At 43.4% G+C, this 20,868-nt stretch overlaps 1 protein-coding gene across 1 annotated transcript in view; it reads left to right on the top strand.

Annotated features, from left to right (window-relative positions):
• The first annotated feature begins 11,577 nt into the window (after window positions 1-11,577).
• Window positions 11,578-20,868, top strand: part of ZKSCAN1 (zinc finger with KRAB and SCAN domains 1) — a 31,576-nt gene continuing 22,285 nt past the window's right edge. Inside the window, 3 exon segments of the mRNA XM_070460679.1 lie at window positions 11,578-11,713; window positions 19,047-19,569; window positions 19,793-19,946. Coding sequence (XP_070316780.1) covers window positions 19,144-19,569; window positions 19,793-19,946 — 580 coding nt within the window. The 5' untranslated portion in view covers window positions 11,578-11,713; window positions 19,047-19,143.

Genomic DNA, 20,868 nt, shown 5'->3' with positions numbered 1-20,868 from the left:
CTATATTTTGCTTTTATTCTTTTCCCACGGTGATGTCCTCATGGCTTACCCAGAGCAGCAGGTGGCTGACTGTTAACGCCTGCACATCCCCCTTTACGTTTTTGTAGCAGAAGATATGTTGATCTTGCAGCTTCTTTCTTCATTAGTTCTTGGAGGGTTTTTCCCGTGCATCTGAGGACTGTTGTTAGTCTCCTCATCTATATGAGTTTGGGCTCCCCAGTATATGCTATTTTTGTGTATGTCTGGAGACAATCTTTTTTGGACCTTGATAAGGCTGTTCAGATGGAGAATGCAATGGCACCCCACTCCAGTACTCTTGCCTGGAAAATCCCATGGACGGAGGAGCCTGGTAGGCTGCAGTCCATGGGGTCGCTAAGAGTCGAACACGACTGAGCGATTCACTTTCATTTTTCACTTTCATGCATTGGAGAAGGAAATGGCAACCCACTCCAGTATTCTTGCCTGGAGAATCCCAGGGACGGGGGAGCTTGGTGGACTGCCGTCTATGGGGTTGCACAGAGTCAGACACGACTGAAGTGACTTAGCAGCAGCAGCAGCAGCAGCAAGGCTGTTCAGAACCCAAATGTCTCCAATTTCTGGACGGACGAGACAGAGAGAAAAGAAAAATGTTTTAATTTTACCCACCAGTATAAATCACTAAATTGTTTTAAACCATCAGTGACTTGAGGAGAGGAGTTTTTTTAATATCTGAAAACAAAGATTAGAAGCCAGTAATATGTCAGACAAAAAGTCATGAAAATTGTAGTCATATTTAGCAGTCTGTTCAATCTCATATAGCCAAGAGGTCCTTGCCTGATGACAAAGGACGTCCATGAAGGTAATAGTCTCCAAGAAGCTCATGAAATTTTTGCCAGTGTCTGTGCAACCTGTCCAGCAAAGTGGGTGCCTGATCATTGGAGATTGCAGAAAATATATTTCAACCATTTTTTTCCATCGTGAGATATTAACCCTACAGCCAGGAAAGGCTTTACCGTGTCAAATAAAAGAGGTTTGTCAGGGAGCAGGGAAAAGCCAAGCAGCCGTCTTGGACTACCCATAGCCCTGACTGTTTAGTTTATAGCCATTGTTTATCCATTTCAAATTTTCTGATGAGGGGTTTATTTTCTAGAAGCAGAATAAGCTTTGTCTATGTGTGCCGGAGTTTCCATAGGTCACTGTGAAATAACACTCATTGATTTTATCAAAGTAACAAAAGATTTTAAAAGCAAGTATGAATCACTTAAAGACAAATTTACATAGTCTGTTTTCAAAAGCCATATTTCAAGAAAACTTTGTTTTTTAACGGGAAGAGAAAATCAAATTCCAGATTGGTACCAGCTTATATTCATTGTGAAACAATAGTTATTCACTTAGTCAAAGTAACAATAAAAGATTTCAAAGGCACTTTAATGTCTTAAGAAACCTGTATCATGCACAAAACTCTCTTCCACTTGCCACAAACCTTTTTTATATTTCTGTATTCATCACTCTATTTGCCCATTCAGAAAACAGCCATGTGTAAATTCAGGTGTACTTCCCTTTTCTTTATTAGAATGTAATTCCATTCCTTATACCTTTTTATTAAAAACACACATCCTACTTTCTTTCAGCAACCATGAACTGTACTTTATATCATTTTGTAGATTAGTAAATATAACTCACCCAAAGCTATGTCATTTGCAAAAGTATCTTCACAAAGTCAATAAAGAAACATTAGTACCAGGTATCAATTCAATAGTGAATTTTTCCCAGTTCACAGAAGCCTGAAATGCATTTTAGTTTAATTTTTTGATTTTAGAATTGTTTGATTCATAAGCACTTACTTCTCTTTAGGTCAGTTAAATAGAGCTCATTGGCCAATCAGCCTTTAGCATCCTTGTGTGTCCAAGGATGAAGACACACACTGAGACACACATACATTTAGACAGACGTATAGACAGAGATCTCATACTTTTCTGTTTGATATTTAAAATGTCTCTCTTTTTTTTTTGCTTGATATTTAAAATGTCTCTTTGCCCCTTCTTTTCTTCTTGGTTTGAGTTCTACCAATTTGTTTATGGCTGTAGTCCCAGATAGAGTGGGTTTTGTATCCCAAGGACATGATAAGAGTTAACTTTAGGTTTTTTCCCAGGTCTGTTTTTGTTTCTCAGGCAGAATTGGAGCTCCAAAAAAGTATTTTAACAAGGCAACTTTTTTTTTTTAATTGCGCATGCAAGAAGAACCAGTTTTTCAACTTCAAGCAAGATTCTATTTTAACCGAAGTTTTTTTCCTGAAGTCTAAAGAGTATCATGGCCATTCAGTGTCAAAAATGTCATCTCTCTTTTCTGTAGTCATAGTTTCATAGCTAAACTTTAAACCAGAGAGTGTTCTAGTAGGCTCTGATGACAGGGGTAGACTGATAAGGTGTCCCAGCAAGGATTGTCTCTCCTCCGGGGACGTGAGGTCTTCTCTTAAAGTAAAGAAAGCCTGTCCTTTAACTGCTACTTTCTCCCAGGCTTTTATGCAGTATTGCCTCACCTGTTCTATAGCCTGGTCTTCCATAAGCACTTGATCTTGAGTTCTCCCCCAATTTTCACTGTGTACCAATTGATCTAAAGAGATGGGGATCTGTCTGGCTTGGTCATGAGCCACCATAATCAAATGGGAACCCTCAGCTGGTCCCTGCACTATTTCCAAGGTAAAAAGAGAATTTACTCCATAATTTTGAACAGCTTGCTTAAGTCCCTTTAGTATTTTGAAGGGGATCTGTCTGTATACAGCCTCATACACCCCATTAGGGTTATTAGTATCTTTCCCAGGAGCTACTCGTTCCATATAGTCATTGGAAATATCATAATCATAGCCTCCAAGTCACCCTCCTGTTGAGCCCACCAAAATACTTTTCTGGAGGGGTGACAGAACTGTTGTCTGTGGCAAGGAAGGAAAATCTTGAGTCACTCCATCAGTTAAGACAGGAGAGGGAGGAAGAGGAGCTAAAGGAAATTTGTCCTCCCCAAAGGTGCAGTTTTGCTCTCGGCGATTTTTTGGGGCTCCAAAATCACTGCAGATGGTGACTGCAGACATGAAATTAAAAGATGTTTGCTCCTTGGAAGAAAAGTTATCACCAACTTAGACAGCATATTAAAAAGCAGAGACATTGTTTTGCCAACAAAGGTTCATCTAGTCAAAGTTATGGTTTTTTTAGTAGTCATGTATGGATGTGAGAGTTGGATTATAAAGAAAGCTGAGTGCCGAAGAATTGATGCTTTTGAACTGTGATGTTGGAGAAGACTCTTGAGAGTCCCTTGGACTGCAAGGAGATCCACCCAGTCCATACTAAAGGAAATCAGTCCTGAATATTCATTGGAAGGGCTGATGCTGAAGCTGAAATACTTAGGCCACCTGATGCGAAGAACTGACTTATTGGAAAAGACCCTGATGCTGGGAAAGATTGAAGGCAGGAGGAGAAGGGGACAACAGAGGATGAGATGGTTGGATGGCATCACCAACTCAATGGACATGAGTTTGAATAAACTCCAGGAGTTGGCGATGGACAGAGAGGCCTGGCATGCTGCAGTCCATGGGGTCGCAAAGAGTTGGACACAACTCAGCGACTAACTGAACTGAAACAAAGGTGCAGCTTCGCTCTTGGTGATCCTTCACTTTCGAGCCCCACGTTGGGCGCCACTTGCTGCGGCCAGCACAGCAGGTAGGGATCGAAAGTGGTTGATTCATAGTTTGGGAAAAAGAAACAAGACAGAATTAAAGTTTTAAAGATGGGACCCGGGGACTCAAGACCTCTTGGGCCAAGACCCCTGTTCCTCAGAGTCACATCACTTTTATTTAGTGTCTTGGCAAGCAGAAAGGATCTGTTGTGCTACATGAAGTCAGCCTCCTGTGTCCCTGGACACCTCTCCCATTTTATTGATTACTTGAAACTATCTGTTATTTTCTTGTACAAGGCTATCACCTAGCTGGAGGTCATAGACCCACATATGCCTTGGGAAAACATCTTGGTGTGTGCACAAGCAGTGTTCTGAACTTGCACTGACCGAGCGTTCCAAGGTCCACACTATGTTTTTCCTTAGTTTAGCAGGGCATGACAACCCCAACTGATCAACCTGATGTACTTTTATCTGGATTATGTTGTATTGCTATATTTTGTTTTTATTCTTTTCCCATGGTGATTTTCTCATGGCTTACCCAGAGCAACAGGTGGCTGACAATAACCCCTGTAGCTTGTCATTCCTTTGAGAGTGAATATGGCGAATTTGGGGAAAATTCTCAAAACAGTGCTAACTTTTCCCCCTGTAATTCATACCCACACCAAATAAGTCATCTTGGGCTTTTCAAGGTGGGAAGAAATGCAGTTTTCAGCGCTCAAGAAATGGTGATGTTTAGCACCATAAGGTACTTTGCAGTCAGCAAAGCATTGTCATTTCCCCATTTCACATGACCTTCCAGACAGCACGGAGGTGGGAAGCTGTGATCAACATCATCCCTGTTTTACAGATGAGGAACTGACACATAGAGTCAAGTTACTGCCACGAAACCACACACGCAACAAGAGGCAGCAGCCCAGTGACTGCAGATGATACGCCTTTTCTACTCTGTCCCTGCCTCCCACTTGGCTGTTAAGCAAGGTGTGCAGAGAGCTTGTTCCTGTATGTAACGGCCTTCCAGGTGGCTCCCGGAGAGCTGCAAGGCACTGTGCCCAGACCATGGGGTCTGTCCATGGGTACCACCAGTGGGGTGTTCCCTGGGCACCAGATGAAGCTTTATGTGGACCAGTCATATGAAGCCACATGTAACATACACACTCTTGTTCAGTTCAGTTCAGTTCAGTTGCTCAGTCATGTCTGACTCTTTGTGACCCCATGAACTGCAGCACGCCAGGCCTCCCTGTCCATCGCCAACTCCCAGAGCTTACTCAAACTCAAGTGCATCGAGTCAGTGATGTCATCCAACCATCTCATCTTCTGCTGTCCCCTTCTCCTCCTGCCTTCAATCTTTCCCAGCATCAGGGTCTTTCTCAATAAGTCAGTTATTCACATCAGGTGGCCAAAGTACTGGAGTTTCAGCTTCAATATCAGCCCTTAAATGAATATTCAGGACTGATTTCCTTTAGGTTGGATCTTCTTGCAGTCCAAGGGACTCTCAAGAGTCTTCTCCAACACCACAGTTCAAAAGCATCAATTCATCACTCAGCTTTCTTTATAGTCCAACTCTCACATCCATACATGACTACTGGTAAAGTCATAGATTTGACTAGATGAACCTTTGTTGGCAAAGTAATGTCTCTTCTTTTTAATATGCTGTCTAGGCTGGTGATGGCTTTCCTTCCAAGGAGCAAGTGTCTTTAATTTCATGTCTGCATTCACCATCTGCAGTGATTTTGGAGCCCAAGAAAATAAACTCTGTCACTGTTTCCATTGTTTCCCCATCTGTTTGCCATGAAGTGATGCGACCGGATGCCATGATCTTAGTTTTCTGAATGTTGGGTTTTAAGCCAACTTTTCTGCTCTCCTCTTTCACTTTCATCAAGAGGCTCTTCAGTTCTTCTTCGCTTTCTGCCATAAGGGTGGTGTCATCTGCATATCTGAGGTTATTGATATTTCTCCTGGCAATCTTGATTCCAGCTTGTGCTTCATCCAGCCCGGCATTTTGCGTGATGTACTCTGCATATAAATTAAATAAGCAGGGTGACAATATACAGCCTTGACATACTCCTTTCCCAATTTGGAACCAGTCTGTTGTTCCACGTCCAGTTCTAACTGTTGCTTCTTGACCTGCACACAGATTTCTCAGGAGGCGGGTCAGGTGGTCTGGTATTCCCATTTCTTGAAGAGGTTTCCACAGTTTGTTGTAATCCACACAAAGGCTTTGGCATAGTCAATAAATGCAAAGTCAAGTGGGCCTTAGGAAGCATCACTACAAACAAAGCTAGTGGAGGTGATGGAATTCCAGTCGAGCTATTTTAAATCCTGAAAGATGATGCTGTGAAAGTGCTGCACCAATATGGTAGCAAATTTGGAAAACTCAGCAGTGGCCACAGGACTGGGAAAGGTCAGTTTTCATTCCAACCTCAAAGAAAGGCAATGCCAAAGAATGCTCAAACTACCACACAATTGCAGTTATCTAACACGCTAGCAAAGTAATGCTCAAAATTCTCCAAGTTAGGCTTCAATAGTACTTGAACCGTGTATTTCCAGATGTTCAAGCTGGATTTAGAAAAGACTGAGGAACCAGAGTTAAATTGCCAATATCTGTTGGATCATTGAAAAAGCAAGAGTTCCAGAAAAACATCTATTTCTGTTTTGTGGACTACACCAAAACCTTTGACTGTGTGGATCACGCACTCTTCTACCACCAGCGAAATGGTGGTGAGGGAAGATGTTATGGGACTGCTGAAGCTTCCTTCAAGTTCATTTGTTCCTGCTTCCTCTGTGCCTTATCTCCCTGCATTAAAACTGTGGGTTTCTACCGGAAGCCATGACCCGAGTTCCAAGAACGGTCCCAGCTCCTTCTTCCCACTTCTTTATCTTCCCTTTTTAACCCCAAACACCAAACCCACCCAATAGGCATCACTCCCAGCTGCCTCCCCTTTCTCTCTCCACCTCTGTCCCTTAAGTCCAGCTGCCCTGCTCCGTCCAAATTGCTTTGACCTGTGAAGTCGACTGGAAGTTCTCGGCTCTGCTCCCTCCCACCTTAGCCCAGCCCCAGCACCCAACTCTGCACATGACCAGCCTCACCTCCTACTCTTTCCCCTCCCTGTCAAATCCTGTCTCCCCCTCCTCTCACCAATCCATCCTTCAGTAACTGCTTTTCTGACAACTAACGTGCAACTTTGTTTTTACAGCTTGCAAAGTACAGTTGCCTTTATGCTTGTACAAACATTCTTACCAAGTCTCGTTTAGAAGTTAGTTTTTCCTCCCTGCTGGATCTCTCGTCATCTCCTGCCTAAACTACTACTGGTTTGGGGTGGGGGCTGGGGGCGGATGTGGGAGTTTTGCTTGTATGTTTTGAGTTTGTTTGTCTGTTTGTCTTTTTCTTTGCCTTCAATACACCTGAGTTCTGCCTGCCTTAAAAAAAAAAAAAAAATTGGCCACACTGTGTGGCATGCAGTATCTTAGTTCCCCAATCAGGGATCAAACCCTGGCCCTCTGCAGTGGAAGCATGGAGTCTTAACCACTGGATTGCCAGGGAAGTCCCCTGCCACTGTTCCTTTAACCAACCTACATTAAGATCTTTCTCCACCTTCCTGACAAATTGCTCCTTATAAGACCTCACTTCCTTTCCTCCAAAAATTCTAATTAAACCCTCTATAGTCTCTTCTTTCTCAACATTGAGAGCCTGTTAATAATCATTAGAATGTGACTCCCGGATGGACTTCCCTGGTGGTCCAGTGGTTAAGAAGTCACCTGCCAGTGCAGGGAACATGGGTTCAGTCTCTGGCTGGGGAAGATCCCACATGCTTCAGAGCAACTAAGCCCATGCACCCCAACTGCTGAGCCTGTGCTCTAGAGCCTGAGAGCCTCAACTACTGAGCCCCACGCCGTAACTAATGAAGCCCGCACCTAGAGCTGGTGGACCACAGCAAAGAGGAGCCCCTGCTTGCCACAACTAGAGAAGGCCCATATTGTAGCAGTGATGACCCAGCACAGCCCCAAATAAATAAGTAAATAAAGATATAAAAACAAATATTAAAAAAAATGACTCCTGGAACCAGCAGCTCTAAGGATCAGGTAGCCATGAATGACAGTTCTCCCCATGACCAGTCACCCCGTGCCGACTGGGTGTGTTTACACATCCACACTTTGTTTCCTCACCCTGCAAACTCCTTGCAGCAGTGATGATCCTTTTCCTTTTTAAACTACACAGATGTTTAGAGGAAGCCCTGGATTCGTTTGGCTGCTTTCCAGTTTCTAGCCCAACTCAGACGTGTCTTGTATTTTGTGTTCTATTAACTGTAGGTTTGGAGTTACATCAAAGGCAATTTGCAGGGGGTGGGGGAGGAGGCACTGTGTGAAAATTGAGAAACTTCAACTAAATATCCCATTTCTCTTTTCTCCTTGGAAGAATTAGCCCCTCTGGAAATTCTGAGTCCACACCCAGCTTGGCAGCAATAGCCTGAAGGGTGAATGCTTCCCTTGGCCAGAGTGTGTGCTCAACACATGGGCAACTCACCACAGTCTCACTACGAGCTCAGGTAACAGTCACATATATCCCAGCCATTGGCTAGCCTGGCCCCTGTGGGCACTTGGGGGTGGGGTGGCTGGACATGCATAAAGAGAAATCGATGTTCAATAGAATAAAAATGTGGGACTTAGGGGCAACAGGAAGAGAAGCTGCATGCATCACTGCTGACCACGGAGCAGGCTTAGACACCCCCTTTTCCTTTTTTTTTAATTAATTTTTTATTTGAGTATAGTTGTTAGTTTCCACAGCAAAATGAATCAGTTACACATGTACATACATCTGCTCTTTTTTAGGTTCTGTTCCCTTACAGGTCAAAACAGAGTATTGAGTAGAGTTCCCTGTGCCTGACAGAGACAGTCCTTTCTCTACCACCAGAGAGTTACCTTGGAAAGAGGCACCCCAGAGAACCCTGAATTCTGCTCTGGGAAGCCCGCAATCAGGCAGAGAAGTGTATTTCTGCAGCTCTGGGTACACGCACCACTTCACTTTGTATTTTGGTGACTCATACATCGGTTTAATATCCCCACCAGACTGCAAACTTCTAGAATACTAGTGCAGTGTCACTATCATATCCTCCAAAACAAGCACAATCCCTGATACATAATATATCATGATCAATGGCTATGAATAAATAAGTTCTGCCATAATGCTGATGTGACTCAATAAATTAAGCAAGATCAATGGAAGGACATTTGTCACCCTTCTGGTGTAAATAACTTTGCTGCAGCACAAAGATAAGAATTAAACCTCTCTGGGGAAGAAATATGGTTATACATATATTTTTTATTGAAGTATATCATTGATATAAGTTACAGATCTATATTGATGCATGATTTTTAAAGGGTCTACTCCATTTATAGTTATGAAGTATTGGCTATATTCCCTGGGTTGTGCAATATAACCTTGTGGCTTATTTTATACATAATAGTTTGTACCTTTTACTCCCCACCACTGCATTCCCTCTCTCCTTTCCTCTCCCCACTGTGACCACTAGTGTGTTCTTTGTATCTGTGAGTTTGTTTCTTTCATGTTACATTCCCCAGTTTGTTGTATTTTTTAGATTCCACATATAAATGTTGTATTTTTTTTAATTTCACATACAAATATCATACAGTATTTGTATTTCTCTGTCCAGTTTATTTTACTTAGCATAATACTCTCTAAGTCCATTCATGTGGTTGCAGATGGCAAAATTCCGTTCTTTTTTATGGCTGAGTATTTTCCCATTTTGTATATCTACACACACACACACACACACACACACCCCACATCTTCTTAACCCATTCACCTGTTGATGGACACTTAGATTGCTTCCATATCTTGGCAAGTATAAATGATGTTTTTTATGTATATGTATGTATGTGTACATATAAATATTAATTCACCTGTCAGAATCTGTACTAATTAAACAATCCAAAAGACATTTGCACAAAAATCTTCATTTAAATATTTCTTAACCTAGCAAAATTTTCAAAGTATTCAGCATGTCTAGAAATATAGGAATGAACTATTTAGCTATTAAGATGATGCTTATCCATTCTGTGTAGCAGAATTGTAAATGTCAGTGATATGATAATTAAGCTTTTTAAAGTAGTACACATAATTTCACATCAACCACATCTGGCTTTTCTAGATGACAAGGAACCAACTAAGTCTCTTTTATCGGCAAGGACTTTATTGTAAGGATACACAGGGAAATGGGGAGGAGGAATCAATACCGTCTGCAGCAAACTCAGGCACCGCACAGAACTGGGGCCTACAGGCTGTTCAGACGGTCACCTGCTCATTCTCGGTAGTTGCGGGCGGGCTCCCCTCTGTGCAGTCTGCCATTGGTGCATCAGCCTTGAAGCCACTGCTAACCCATGACACCCTCAGCTTCGTGGCTTCTGTCACCTAATGCCTTTTGCTGGTTGATTTCTGCCTGGCCCCGGTTTTCTGTTTGTCTCACATTTGAACTCCCCAAGAAAGGAGATCTAGATGCTTCACTTCCCTACTGTTCCATTCTTCAGAGCTCTCAGACCAGACCACCTCTGTAATCCCAGTGGTCAGCATATAAACTGTGCTTCCAAAAAGTGCCCAAACCTGATCCCATCAATTTGGTCCAAAAAGTAGTCACACAATATGAATGTAGCAGGTACTTCAAACATATCAGCCACCTATCCGATACAATCTATAATTTTGAATCATGTTTAAAATAATAAATAAAAATATATACATAGGAAAGGGCTTCCCATGTGGTGCTAATGGTAAGGAACTCATCTGCTAATGCAGGAGATGTAAGAGACACTGGTTCCATTCCTGGGTTGGGAAGATCCCCTGAAGGAGGGCATGACAACCCACTCCAGTATTCTTGCCTGGAGAATCTCACGGACAGAAGAGCCTGGTGGGCTACAGTCCATAGGGTCAAAAAGAGTTGGATATGGCTGGAGCGACTTAGCACATACACACACACATACATACGAAAACAGATAGGAAAGAGATAAATCCATCATAATTGGGTTAGGGTGGAAGGATTATAAGTGATTACTTTTCTCCATTTTGCACTTTTCATTTAACAATACTGTAATTGACTTTTAGTTTTCAAATCTTTTTTCAAAGTACTCTTCAAACTATAGGAGTCATACAGCCAAGCTACTAAGTTCAGTCTCTCCCCAGAACTTGCCTTGGAATATAGAGCAAAGTCACAATCATTAAAGTCTGTGGGTGCTCTTGCTCAGCAGGTAGAGTATTACTTCTGTCTTATCTTGCCAGGTGAAGGCCATAATTGTTGTAGGTTGTGAAAGCACCTTGAAGGCAAAAGTGCCTGTTATTATTCTGAAAACGTCTTTTAAATTGTTATAATAGCATATATCACATGAGCAGAACATAGAACCTTATGACTAGCTTGGGCATAGAAAGACGTTCTTTATCCACAAGCCAACTATTTGAAAATACCACCCACTCAATTGGCAGACACCTTCAGGGCTGGAGAGGAACTACCAGCATAGTTTTGTGAAACTGAGCCACCCATGGCTTAACTTTGATCTCCTCTGTGTACATCGTTCTTTCAGCTCCTCTGCCACAAACATACAATTACTAAGTATTATTGCTTGAAAACAAGTCTAATTACTACAAGGACTGCCCAAGGTGAAAAAGGAGAAATCGAATTATCAGATGGACTGGTGTCAGAGTTGGACAGTCTGTTTGTATCTCGAAAAGACACAATCCTTTCGTCCCCAGCCCTAACTTGGGGGCGCACAGGCTGCGGGAGGAGACCCCCAAAGCGGGAGGCTGCACCAGTGCAGGGCAGTAGACAGGTCCAGCATTGGGGAAACAGAGATGTCGAATCCTCCCGCCCTCCTAGAGAGAACCCGGAAGCGCGGCGCAGTCCCGGAAGGCGAGGTGCTGACACACTTCCGGCCTTTGTGACTCATTGTGTCTGTGTCGAGGCGTCAGGAGGGCCTGGAGCTGAGCGCGGCGCCCTTCGGCCGGCCTGAGCCCCAGAGTCAACTCCCTTTTCTCGCCCAGCGCCCCCAGCCGCTCCCGGGGCTCACGGTGAGATTTGGGGCCGGCCTCTGAGGGAGCGGGCGGGGCCGCAGGGTTGTGTGCGTGGGGGTGGGCTCTGCAGCTGCGAACCCGGGGTCCTCTCCTGGCGGCCCGGGCGCCGCGAGCAGCGAGTCCGTGCCCCTGTCCCCTCCTCAGGCCGGGCCGTAGGCAGCGCCGTCCCTCAGGGTAGCCGACTCCGCCCCATCGGGGGCCCAGGCAGGGACAGGGCCTCGGACCTTGGCAGGAGGTCCTGGGAGACCTGGGGGAACGGCTGTCTGCGGGCCCCTTCCGGGCCCTCACCTGCAACGTCTTCGTCTTCGCTTGGTGTTTTTGAGAACCGGGTCGCTAGCGAACCGACCTCTGTTGGTTTTTTTTCCTTCCCTGCTTTAGTCGCCATTTGCTTTTATTCCAGTGAGAGGTTTTTGTTTTTTTTTTAATTTTCGGGGTCCTTGAAAGATCTCAGGTGAAAAATGCGGAAGGCTGAGAAACGGACACGTTTCAAGATGCCGAGTATGTGTTTCCAGATCACCTGCTTCTCCTCACCCTGTCCCCCGAGCGGTGATTAAAGAGCGTGTGAAGCCTAGTCTGAGTGGATGGAGAAGTGATTCTGGTCTAAGAGAGATGATACGTACGTCTCACTCTGTCTCAGCTTTAGGGCATATTTCGAAGGCTTTTGAAAACAAGCCGTCCGGAAGATTAGGTGCGTTTTTTATTTCTGGGTAGTAGTTACTCTGCCTGACTTGGAAGGGTGAAGAGTGAAAGGAACTTGTGGCAATTGCACGGGACCGTTAGGAGACTGATGAACTGAGTGACCTTGGATAAGACGACACTTCTGCCAACTCTGAGCTCTGTCATCCATCAGATTAGGTTTTCTCCAAAGGCCCCTCCAACTTTGAGATTATTTGCTTTAGTCATTGTAATTGAAAAATTCAGCTACAGTTCAGCCTGACACTGCCCCCTGCCCTCCCCTTCCTACAGTGCCTCCAGTACACAATAAGATACTTTCATTATAGAGAGCCGCTGTTACATGGCCTGAGACCAAAGAAAGCATTTATTGTACAGGCCATTGCCAGGCGGATTGGAGGTGGTCAATAAATACTTGTTGAATTGAATTGTGGAGGATTCATTGTAACCAGTCAACAAAGCCCTGTTACTGTATTTGCCAGCCACATGTGGAGAAATAGCATTATTACTTAGGGAGCCATGATGATAAATTGCCCCAGAATGTTTCTCCAAGTTTGTATTGTCTCTGAATTAATATGCATGATTCTTGTTCATTATTTCAGGCTGTTTTCACCGGTCTTAAAATACAAACAGGAAGGCTCACTAATCAATACCTTAGGCTTTTGCTGATTCTCTACTTGATCTAAGCTTTTAAATTTTTGCTAACTTTATACTGTATCTAAATACAGATGAGTGTTATGTTAAATCTTTCTTTTTTATTCTGAGTATCAGTATTCTTTTGGAATTCTCAGTATACCTAGTTATCTTTTTTTTTCCCCTAGTTATCTTTTTTTTTTTTTTTTTTAGTTATCTTTTAAAGGTAGCTTTTTCATGTTTTAAAACATTTCAGAGTGCTTCTCAAAAATGGGGGGGGGGGGGGCAGTTTAAAATGTCAAAACTATACCCTGGAAAAGATACTGGCCTGTTTAGAAAATAGCCTCTGAAATAAACTGAGCTTGTAACTCCAAGCCTTTTTTGTAAGAAAATCTTTTGTATTTCCCTTTGGTGAGAACCAGTTACGGGGGTAATCTTATCTATATCGGATAGTGTGTCAGAATGGTTTAAACTCAAAGGGACCCCAGAGATAGTTTTCTGCTCCTCTGATCCTACCCTACCCCTGTTTGACAAATAAAGATACTGGGAGTCAGAGAGGTTAAACAGCTCACCCAGGGACAGGTAACTTACTCATCCTAGGAGACTAGAATTCAGGTGTTCCAGCTTGTGCTGCTTTCACTATAACAGGGTTTGTCCCATTGCTTAAGTGAGTTTGGTGTGATGGTTGGAACCTGAACTGAGTCTCACAGAACTCATTTCAAATCCTGATTTAACCATTTAATTGCTCTGTGACCATGGGTGTTTCTTAACATCTATCAACCTTAGTTTCATTGTTATACATTGTGACCACAGTTGTACTACCGTCTAAGAGTGTTGTGTGAAATGCCTGGTAGACCAGTTAACATTGGTTCTTACTATTATGCCTGCTAGAGGCTTCTTGAATTGAACAGATGAGGGGCAAGTTGCGTTTCAGCTTAGCTCTGAAGGGTAAGGAGGATTTGAAAAGTCAGTGAAGACTGGGAGGGAAATCCCAGGCATTATGATGTGAGAAAAGGATGACAGTCAAAATATAAGACATTTAGGAAATACTGAGTTAGAGTCATTTTGCCAGATAGATAAGGTTCATGCAGGGAAGGGGAGGAAATTGAGGGGAAATGAAGCTTGATGGGGAAGCTGGGACCACGTGCTGGGGAGTGTTGGATTGCAAGGCTCTATGGAGTTTCAGGAAGAAGAATCTGAGAGCAGGGTTGGAGATGGACTTGTGAAGGAGAGGAGGAAAATGAAGGTAGGGAACCAAAGAGAGGAAGCCATTCTTCACAGAACTAGATAGAAAAATAAGTATGAACAAAGAATTGCATCTCCCTGGTGCTTGGAGATGAATGTACTTACGTAAGGGGAGAATCAGAGATGAAGTTCTCAGTCTGAGTGAATGAGATGTTCATGGCCCAGCTGATCCCTAGTTGCCACTGAAGGCAGTAAGATGACAAGGGGAGCTGAAATAGTTGTTCTTATTGCTTCTCTCCAATTTAACAGAATTAAGGTCTGCTCAGTTCTTTAGAAGAAAAGTGAACAAGAGTCCTTGCCCTCGAGGGGCTTAAGGTTTAGTTGGGAGGCGGTGATAGAAACTCGGGTGATGGTAATACAAGGAGAGTAGACACGCCTGGCAGAGAAAGTCCCAACAGTGTTCAGAGGAGGAAGATATCTTCTTTAACTTGGAGTGTCAGGAAACAGTGTACATCTTGAAGGTGAGTGAAAATTTGACCAGTTGAGGTTGATAAAGGTGGGAGATTTGTCCTAGCGAAGGAGTAAAGATGCAAGGTCACACCCCAAGTTAATGGGTATTATGTTAACGGGAACGTTAATGGGCCGAATACGCTGAAATAGAGGGGATCACTACTACTAAGAGAAAAGTAATGGAAGTGGAAAGTCCAGCGGAGTGTGTTGTTTGAACGCTAAGTCAGTAGATATCAAGGATTCACTGAGAGTAACTGAGGGGAAGGACGGAGTGATCAGCAGCAGACTTTGGCAATACTTAGTTGACCTTGGTATGTTGTTCGTGTTGGAACGGGGAGAAATGGAAGCAAGACAAACTGGGTGGGGATGAAGCACTAGTGTCGGCAGGAGATGTGGAACCTGGATATTGGGATGGTGGAAGACGGTTCTGGCATAGCTGGAAAAGATACTTTTTTTTTTTCCCCCACTTTTCCGAAAGAAATGAAAGAGACCAAGCCTTACAGGAGTTATTTAGCCTCCCAGCTGGGAGAAAGCCAGCCAAAAGAGTGGTCTCTTGGACTCCCTGCTTGCTGCCTCTTGTTCAGGTCCTGATTCTTCTGATGCTACAGCTCCATGGGGGCCGTTTCCTGGAAGCTGCCTTGGGGCTGCCCCAGCACTCACGTTGAAACCTCCTTAGAACTGTTGGAACATCTGCTCTGTTCTGTAATGATTTATGGAAAAACTGGAATCACGCTTCTCATCTTTTTATTCCCCTCAGCCTAGGGTGACACCATGTGTATTTGTGTTGTTTTAGTCACTAAGTCTTGTCTGACTCATTTGCGACCTTGTGGACTGTAACTCTCCAAGCTCCTCTGTCCATAGGATTTCCCAGGCAAATATTTTGGAGTATATTGCCATTTCCTTTTCTGAGAGATCTTCCTGACCCAGGGATCGAACCTGAATCTCCTGCATTGGCAGGCGGATTCTTTACCACAGTGCCACCTGGGAAGCCCTTGCGTATGGTAAATCTTCAGAAATGCTTAGGAAATTGAACACTTGTAACCAAGGACTTTCTAGGTAAAGTTGTTCTGAAGTTGAAAAACAAAATATATTTCCCCAGCAAGGGCGTGGAGTGCAAAACAAGTCTGAGGGAATGGGTCAGTTCAGTTCAGTTGCTCAGTCATATCTGACTTTTGTGACCCCCATGGACTGCAGCACATCAGGCTTCCCTGTCCATCACCAACTCCTGGAGCTTGCTCAGACTCATGTCCATTGAGTTGGTGATGCCATCCAACCATCTTGTCCTCTGTTGTCCCCTTCTCCTCCCACCTTCAATCTTTCCCAGCATCAAGGTCTTTTCAGATGAGTCAGTTCTTCGCATCAGGTGGCCAGAGTATTGGAGTTTCATCTTCAGCATCAGCCCTTCCAATGAATATTCAGGACTAATTTTCTTTAGATGGACTGGTTGGATCTCCTTTCAGTCCAAGGGACTCTCAAGAGTCTTCTCCAGCACCACAGTTCAAAAGCATCAATTCTTTGGCACTCAGCTTTCTTTATGGTCCAGCTCTCACATCTATACATGACCACTGGAAAAACCATAGCCTTGACTAGACGGACCTTTGTTGGCAAAGTAATGTCTCTGCTTTTTAATATGCTGTCTAGGTTGGTGATGGCTTTCCTTCCAAGGAGCAAGTGTCTTTAATTTCATGGCTGCTCTCACCATCTACAGTGATTTTGGAGCCCAAGAAAATAAAGTCTGTCACTGTTTCCATTGTCTACCCATCTGCTTGCCCTGAAGTGATGGGACCGGATGTCATGGTCTTAGTTTTCTGAATGTTGAGTTTTTAAACTGGCTTTTTCACTCTCTTTCACTTTCATCAGGAGGCTCTTTAGTTCCTCTTCACTTTGTGCCATAAGGGTGATGTCATCTGCGTATCTGAGGTTGTTGATATTTCTCCCAGCAATCTTGATTCCAGCTTGTGCTTCATCCAGCCCTGTTTTTCATGATGTACACTGCATAGAAGTTAAATAAGCAGGGTGACAATATACAGCCTTCAAGTACTCGTTTCCCAATTTGGAACCAGTCTGTTGTTCCATGTCCAGTTCTAACTGTTGCTTCTTGGCCTGTGTACAGATTTCTCAGAAGGCAGGTAAGGTGGTCTGGTATTCCCATCTCTTTAAAAATTTTCCAGTTTGTTGTGATCCACACAGTCAAAGGCTTTAGCAGAGTCAGTGAAGCAGAAGTAGATGTTCTTTTGGAATTGTCTTGCTTTTTAGAAGATGGTTTACAACAAGACTTTTACCAGTTTAAAGCATTGGAGAAATGACTTAATTCCCACATTCTTTTTATATTTATGCAGAGAGCTTTTTTGATTGTAATGTTCTTTATTGTAATTATAAGCAGCTATTTTAAGAACAATTTCTGTTTTTTATTAGGGACCAAAGAAAGAAAAAAATGAATCCTGTTGTAAACCTCAGATTAAAATCACAATCTTTGTTTAGAACAGTTATGTCCAAACTTTTCCAGTCACACAATCCTGTCAGTAAAAACTGTTTACAAAAGTTACATACATATATTCTTATACCAGCATTTTGTATAATTAAAAAAAATACAGTAAGTTGTGCTTTTCTAAAATAATTTTGTGCTTTAAATGTACATGCTCCATTTTCCACCAAAATTGCTAATAATTTTTTAGTGAAAGTCATGCAATTAAAAATGTTTTGTTAGTTTAAAACTATTGGCTTATCTCATTTTGATACAGACGGATGCTGTCTCTAAAACTTGAACTTGATGCTTAATTTTGATGGCTGTAGAGGTGAAAACGATGCCTCACAAAGGTTTGTCAATGGAGATGAAAGAAATACATTTTTGCGTCTGCTTAGTAACTTGTGATTGCTCCTGTCCACCAACCCTCTTCCGTTTTTGTTCTTGAAATTCACCTTCTACATCTCCATTTTTCCATGCCTTTATATCACCTGTTCTTACAAACTAATCAAAGGATGTTTTATAATTTTAACAAACAGGCTTAAGACCCACTAAAAATCCTCATTTGGAAGTTCTTAAACAAATTAGGGAGTATTTCCAGGTCTTTAAAATGTGTAGACAGTAAGGAGTTTCAAGGATGCTGAGCATCGGTTCAGTGGTTAAAATCATGTAACGACCCACTCATAGTTCCTTCCTCATACTCTTTTTTTTTTTTTTTTTTTTAGCTTTTTCACTTGTAGGTTGACTTTTGTTACATTTAGATCCACATTGGTTTTCACCTTCTAACCCGGTTGAGTTTAAAATTGCTGTAGACAGAAGCTTCAGCCGTGCCATTTTCTTGTTTGTGTGTGTTTGCCTTCCTAGTGTCTCCCCTTCTTGTAGTTTCTCTGCAAGAATCTCTAAAGCTGCTTTTTCTTTTCTAAGATGTAGTTGATATATAGCATAAGGTTAGTTTCAAGATACATAATGATTCAGTGTTTCTGTATATTGCCAAGTGATCCCAGTAAGTACGGATAACATCTGTCACCATAGTTACATTTTTTTCATTTGAAGAGAATTTTTAAGAACTTCTTTCAGCAGCTTTCAAATATGCAGCACAGTATTAACTAGAGTCACCAGGCTGTGACTCCACCCCCAGGGCTGCCTTATTTTATAACAGTTGGTGTCGTTTGACCCATTTTGCCCCTGCATCACCCCCCATACTGTCTGTTGTAAACATGTTCAGCATTTAGACCAAGTGAGCTTGTCAGTATCCATTTGTACATTAAATGTGGTCTGTTTTCTCTCACTTTTAAAATATAAATAGGCATTCTGCTCTTTTCCTTATTCAAAGTGGATCATTTTGTACTGACCGAGGCACCCATAAAAGTCACAGAAATAGCTGAATGGTGGGTTACAAGTCCAAGCTTTTAGATCTGGCTTGAGTGTTGGCTCCAGTAGGCAGGTAGCCTCTTGCCCCCGAGCACACGGCTGAAGTCACCACGCCGCAGTCGCGTCATCTGTGAAAGGGTGCTCCGGGTTGTGCTGGGAGCTCGTACACATGCTGCTGCAAGCCACCGCCTGGCACCCTTTCTCAGCTCTCCCCAGGCTGAGCGTGTAAACACATGACATCATAACCTGCCTTCCCCCTGGAAGGAAAGTGCTTGGACTCCAATTCGCCAGTTGGGGGGTTGCTTGCAAAACCTCAGTATCTATAAAGTGACAGTGAAACAGTTGCTACTGGGGGCTTTGGAGGGGGGGACTTTTTTTTCCCTTTACTATTCAGAGGTCTTTTTAATGCTTGGATGTGTAGCCTTGTATGAAGTTTTAACAGCAAAGTATCACTTTTCATAAAGGTACCAGTAATTTTTTTTTTTAACTCTTCAGGAATAGTACAGAAACAGATACCAGACATCTCACAGGACAGAAAGGAGCACACACGAGCACAAACCCTGTTGGGATCGAGTCAGGTGCCTGAGCCTGAATGATGACTGCTGAGTCGAGGGAAGCCACAGGTCTGTCCCCCCAGGCTGCCCAGGAGAAGGACGGGATCGTGATAGTGAAGGTGGAAGAGGAGGATGAGGAGGAGCACATGTGGGGGCAGGACGCCAGCCTGCAGGAGTCTCCCCCGCCCGACCCGGAGATCTTCCGCCAGCGCTTCAGGCACTTCTGTTACCAGAACACCTTCGGGCCCCGAGAGGCCCTGAGTCGACTGAAGGAACTTTGCCACCAGTGGCTGCGGCCTGAGATCCACACCAAGGAGCAGATCCTGGAGCTGCTGGTGCTCGAGCAGTTCCTCTCCATCCTGCCCCGGGAGCTCCAGGCCTGGCTGCAGGAGTACCGTCCCGACAGCGGGGAGGAGGCTGTGACCCTGCTGGAGGATCTGGAGCTGGATTTGTCAGGACAGCAGGTGAGGCCTGGTGAGCAGCACGTGGACTTTGACACCAGAGCAAAGAGAGAGTTACTGATTTAAAGCTCGTATTTGTGGTACTTCGATCCTGCTCCGCTTGGCTGTTAAAAAAGTTTTCTGGCCCTGGCCCTCGCCCAGCCACTGGCATATTACTGTCTTTCTGTTTGTCTAAATTTCTGTTTAAAAAGTAATTTACCCACAAGCCCAACCCGTTTGTCCTCAGGTCCCAGGTCAAGTTCATGGGCCTGAGATGCTGGCAAGGGGGATGGTGCCTCTGGATCCAGTGCAGGAGTCCTCGAGCTTTGACCTTCCTCATGAGCCCGCCCAGTCCCATTTCAAACATTCATCTCGGAAACCCCGTCTGTTACAGCCTCGAGGTAAGAAGCCAGGTTTCATGTGGGGTGTGAAGCAGGGATGCACCAATCAGATGTGTCGGTGTTGTTGATGCCTGTAGTAGAGAGGCATGCTTGTTTCTGTTGTCATTACTACTATACATCAGAGGAAACATAGCCTACAGACCAATTTCATGAGTTAAAGAGTGTCACTGAGGAGGTAAGTGGTATGTGCATAATAAACTTGGGTGGACATTATATTGTTTGTTGAATTGTTAGCATTCTGGATGTCTAGCAGACCTTTTTTAACAGGAAAGTCCTGAGGAGATGATATATATCCAGCACTTGGTATGTCATAAGTTATCTTTAAAAGGATCATTTTTAAATTGATTTTATTTGGGACTTCCCTGGTTGTCCAGGGGTTAAGACTCCGTGCTTCCACTGCAGGGGGCATGGGTTCAGTGTGTGGTGAGGGAAACTGGATCCTCCATGCCACTCAGCACTGCCCCAAAATAAATAAATTCATTTTCTTTAAAATGTATAAATACTGTATAACAGCACTCTTTTTCTAGGTTACTTTCAGAAATTCCAAAGAATGGAAAAAGGATGGAAAAAATGTTTTTGGTTGAGGAACGTGAGGCAAAAAAAAATCATTTCAGAGTCATATAAATAAAAATTAGTTTTTTTCCTTTGAGGGAAATATTAATGTATTTTATCCGGTTTTAAAATCAAAGTAGGTACATAGACTATCAGTAAACAATAATAACATGCTAAAAGAATGATTGTTCAAGAGCTGATAAACTCACAGTCCTTACCCAGTGTGTATGCTTGTAGTGACGTTTAGGGTGGGCGTATAGAGCTGAAGGAGGCATTCTTGTCGGTGTGTTCTGGAGGACAGCCAGCATTCATAAGCTGGAGAAACCCACATGAACCATCCAGTATGCTGTGATGTTTAGTCCACCACTGT

The sequence above is a fragment of the Odocoileus virginianus genome, chromosome 33 (assembly GCF_023699985.2).
Source record: "Odocoileus virginianus isolate 20LAN1187 ecotype Illinois chromosome 33, Ovbor_1.2, whole genome shotgun sequence".
NCBI lineage: Eukaryota > Metazoa > Chordata > Mammalia > Artiodactyla > Cervidae > Odocoileus > Odocoileus virginianus.
Note: the sequence above shows the minus strand (reverse complement) of the source record. Positions and strands in the feature narration are given on the sequence as shown.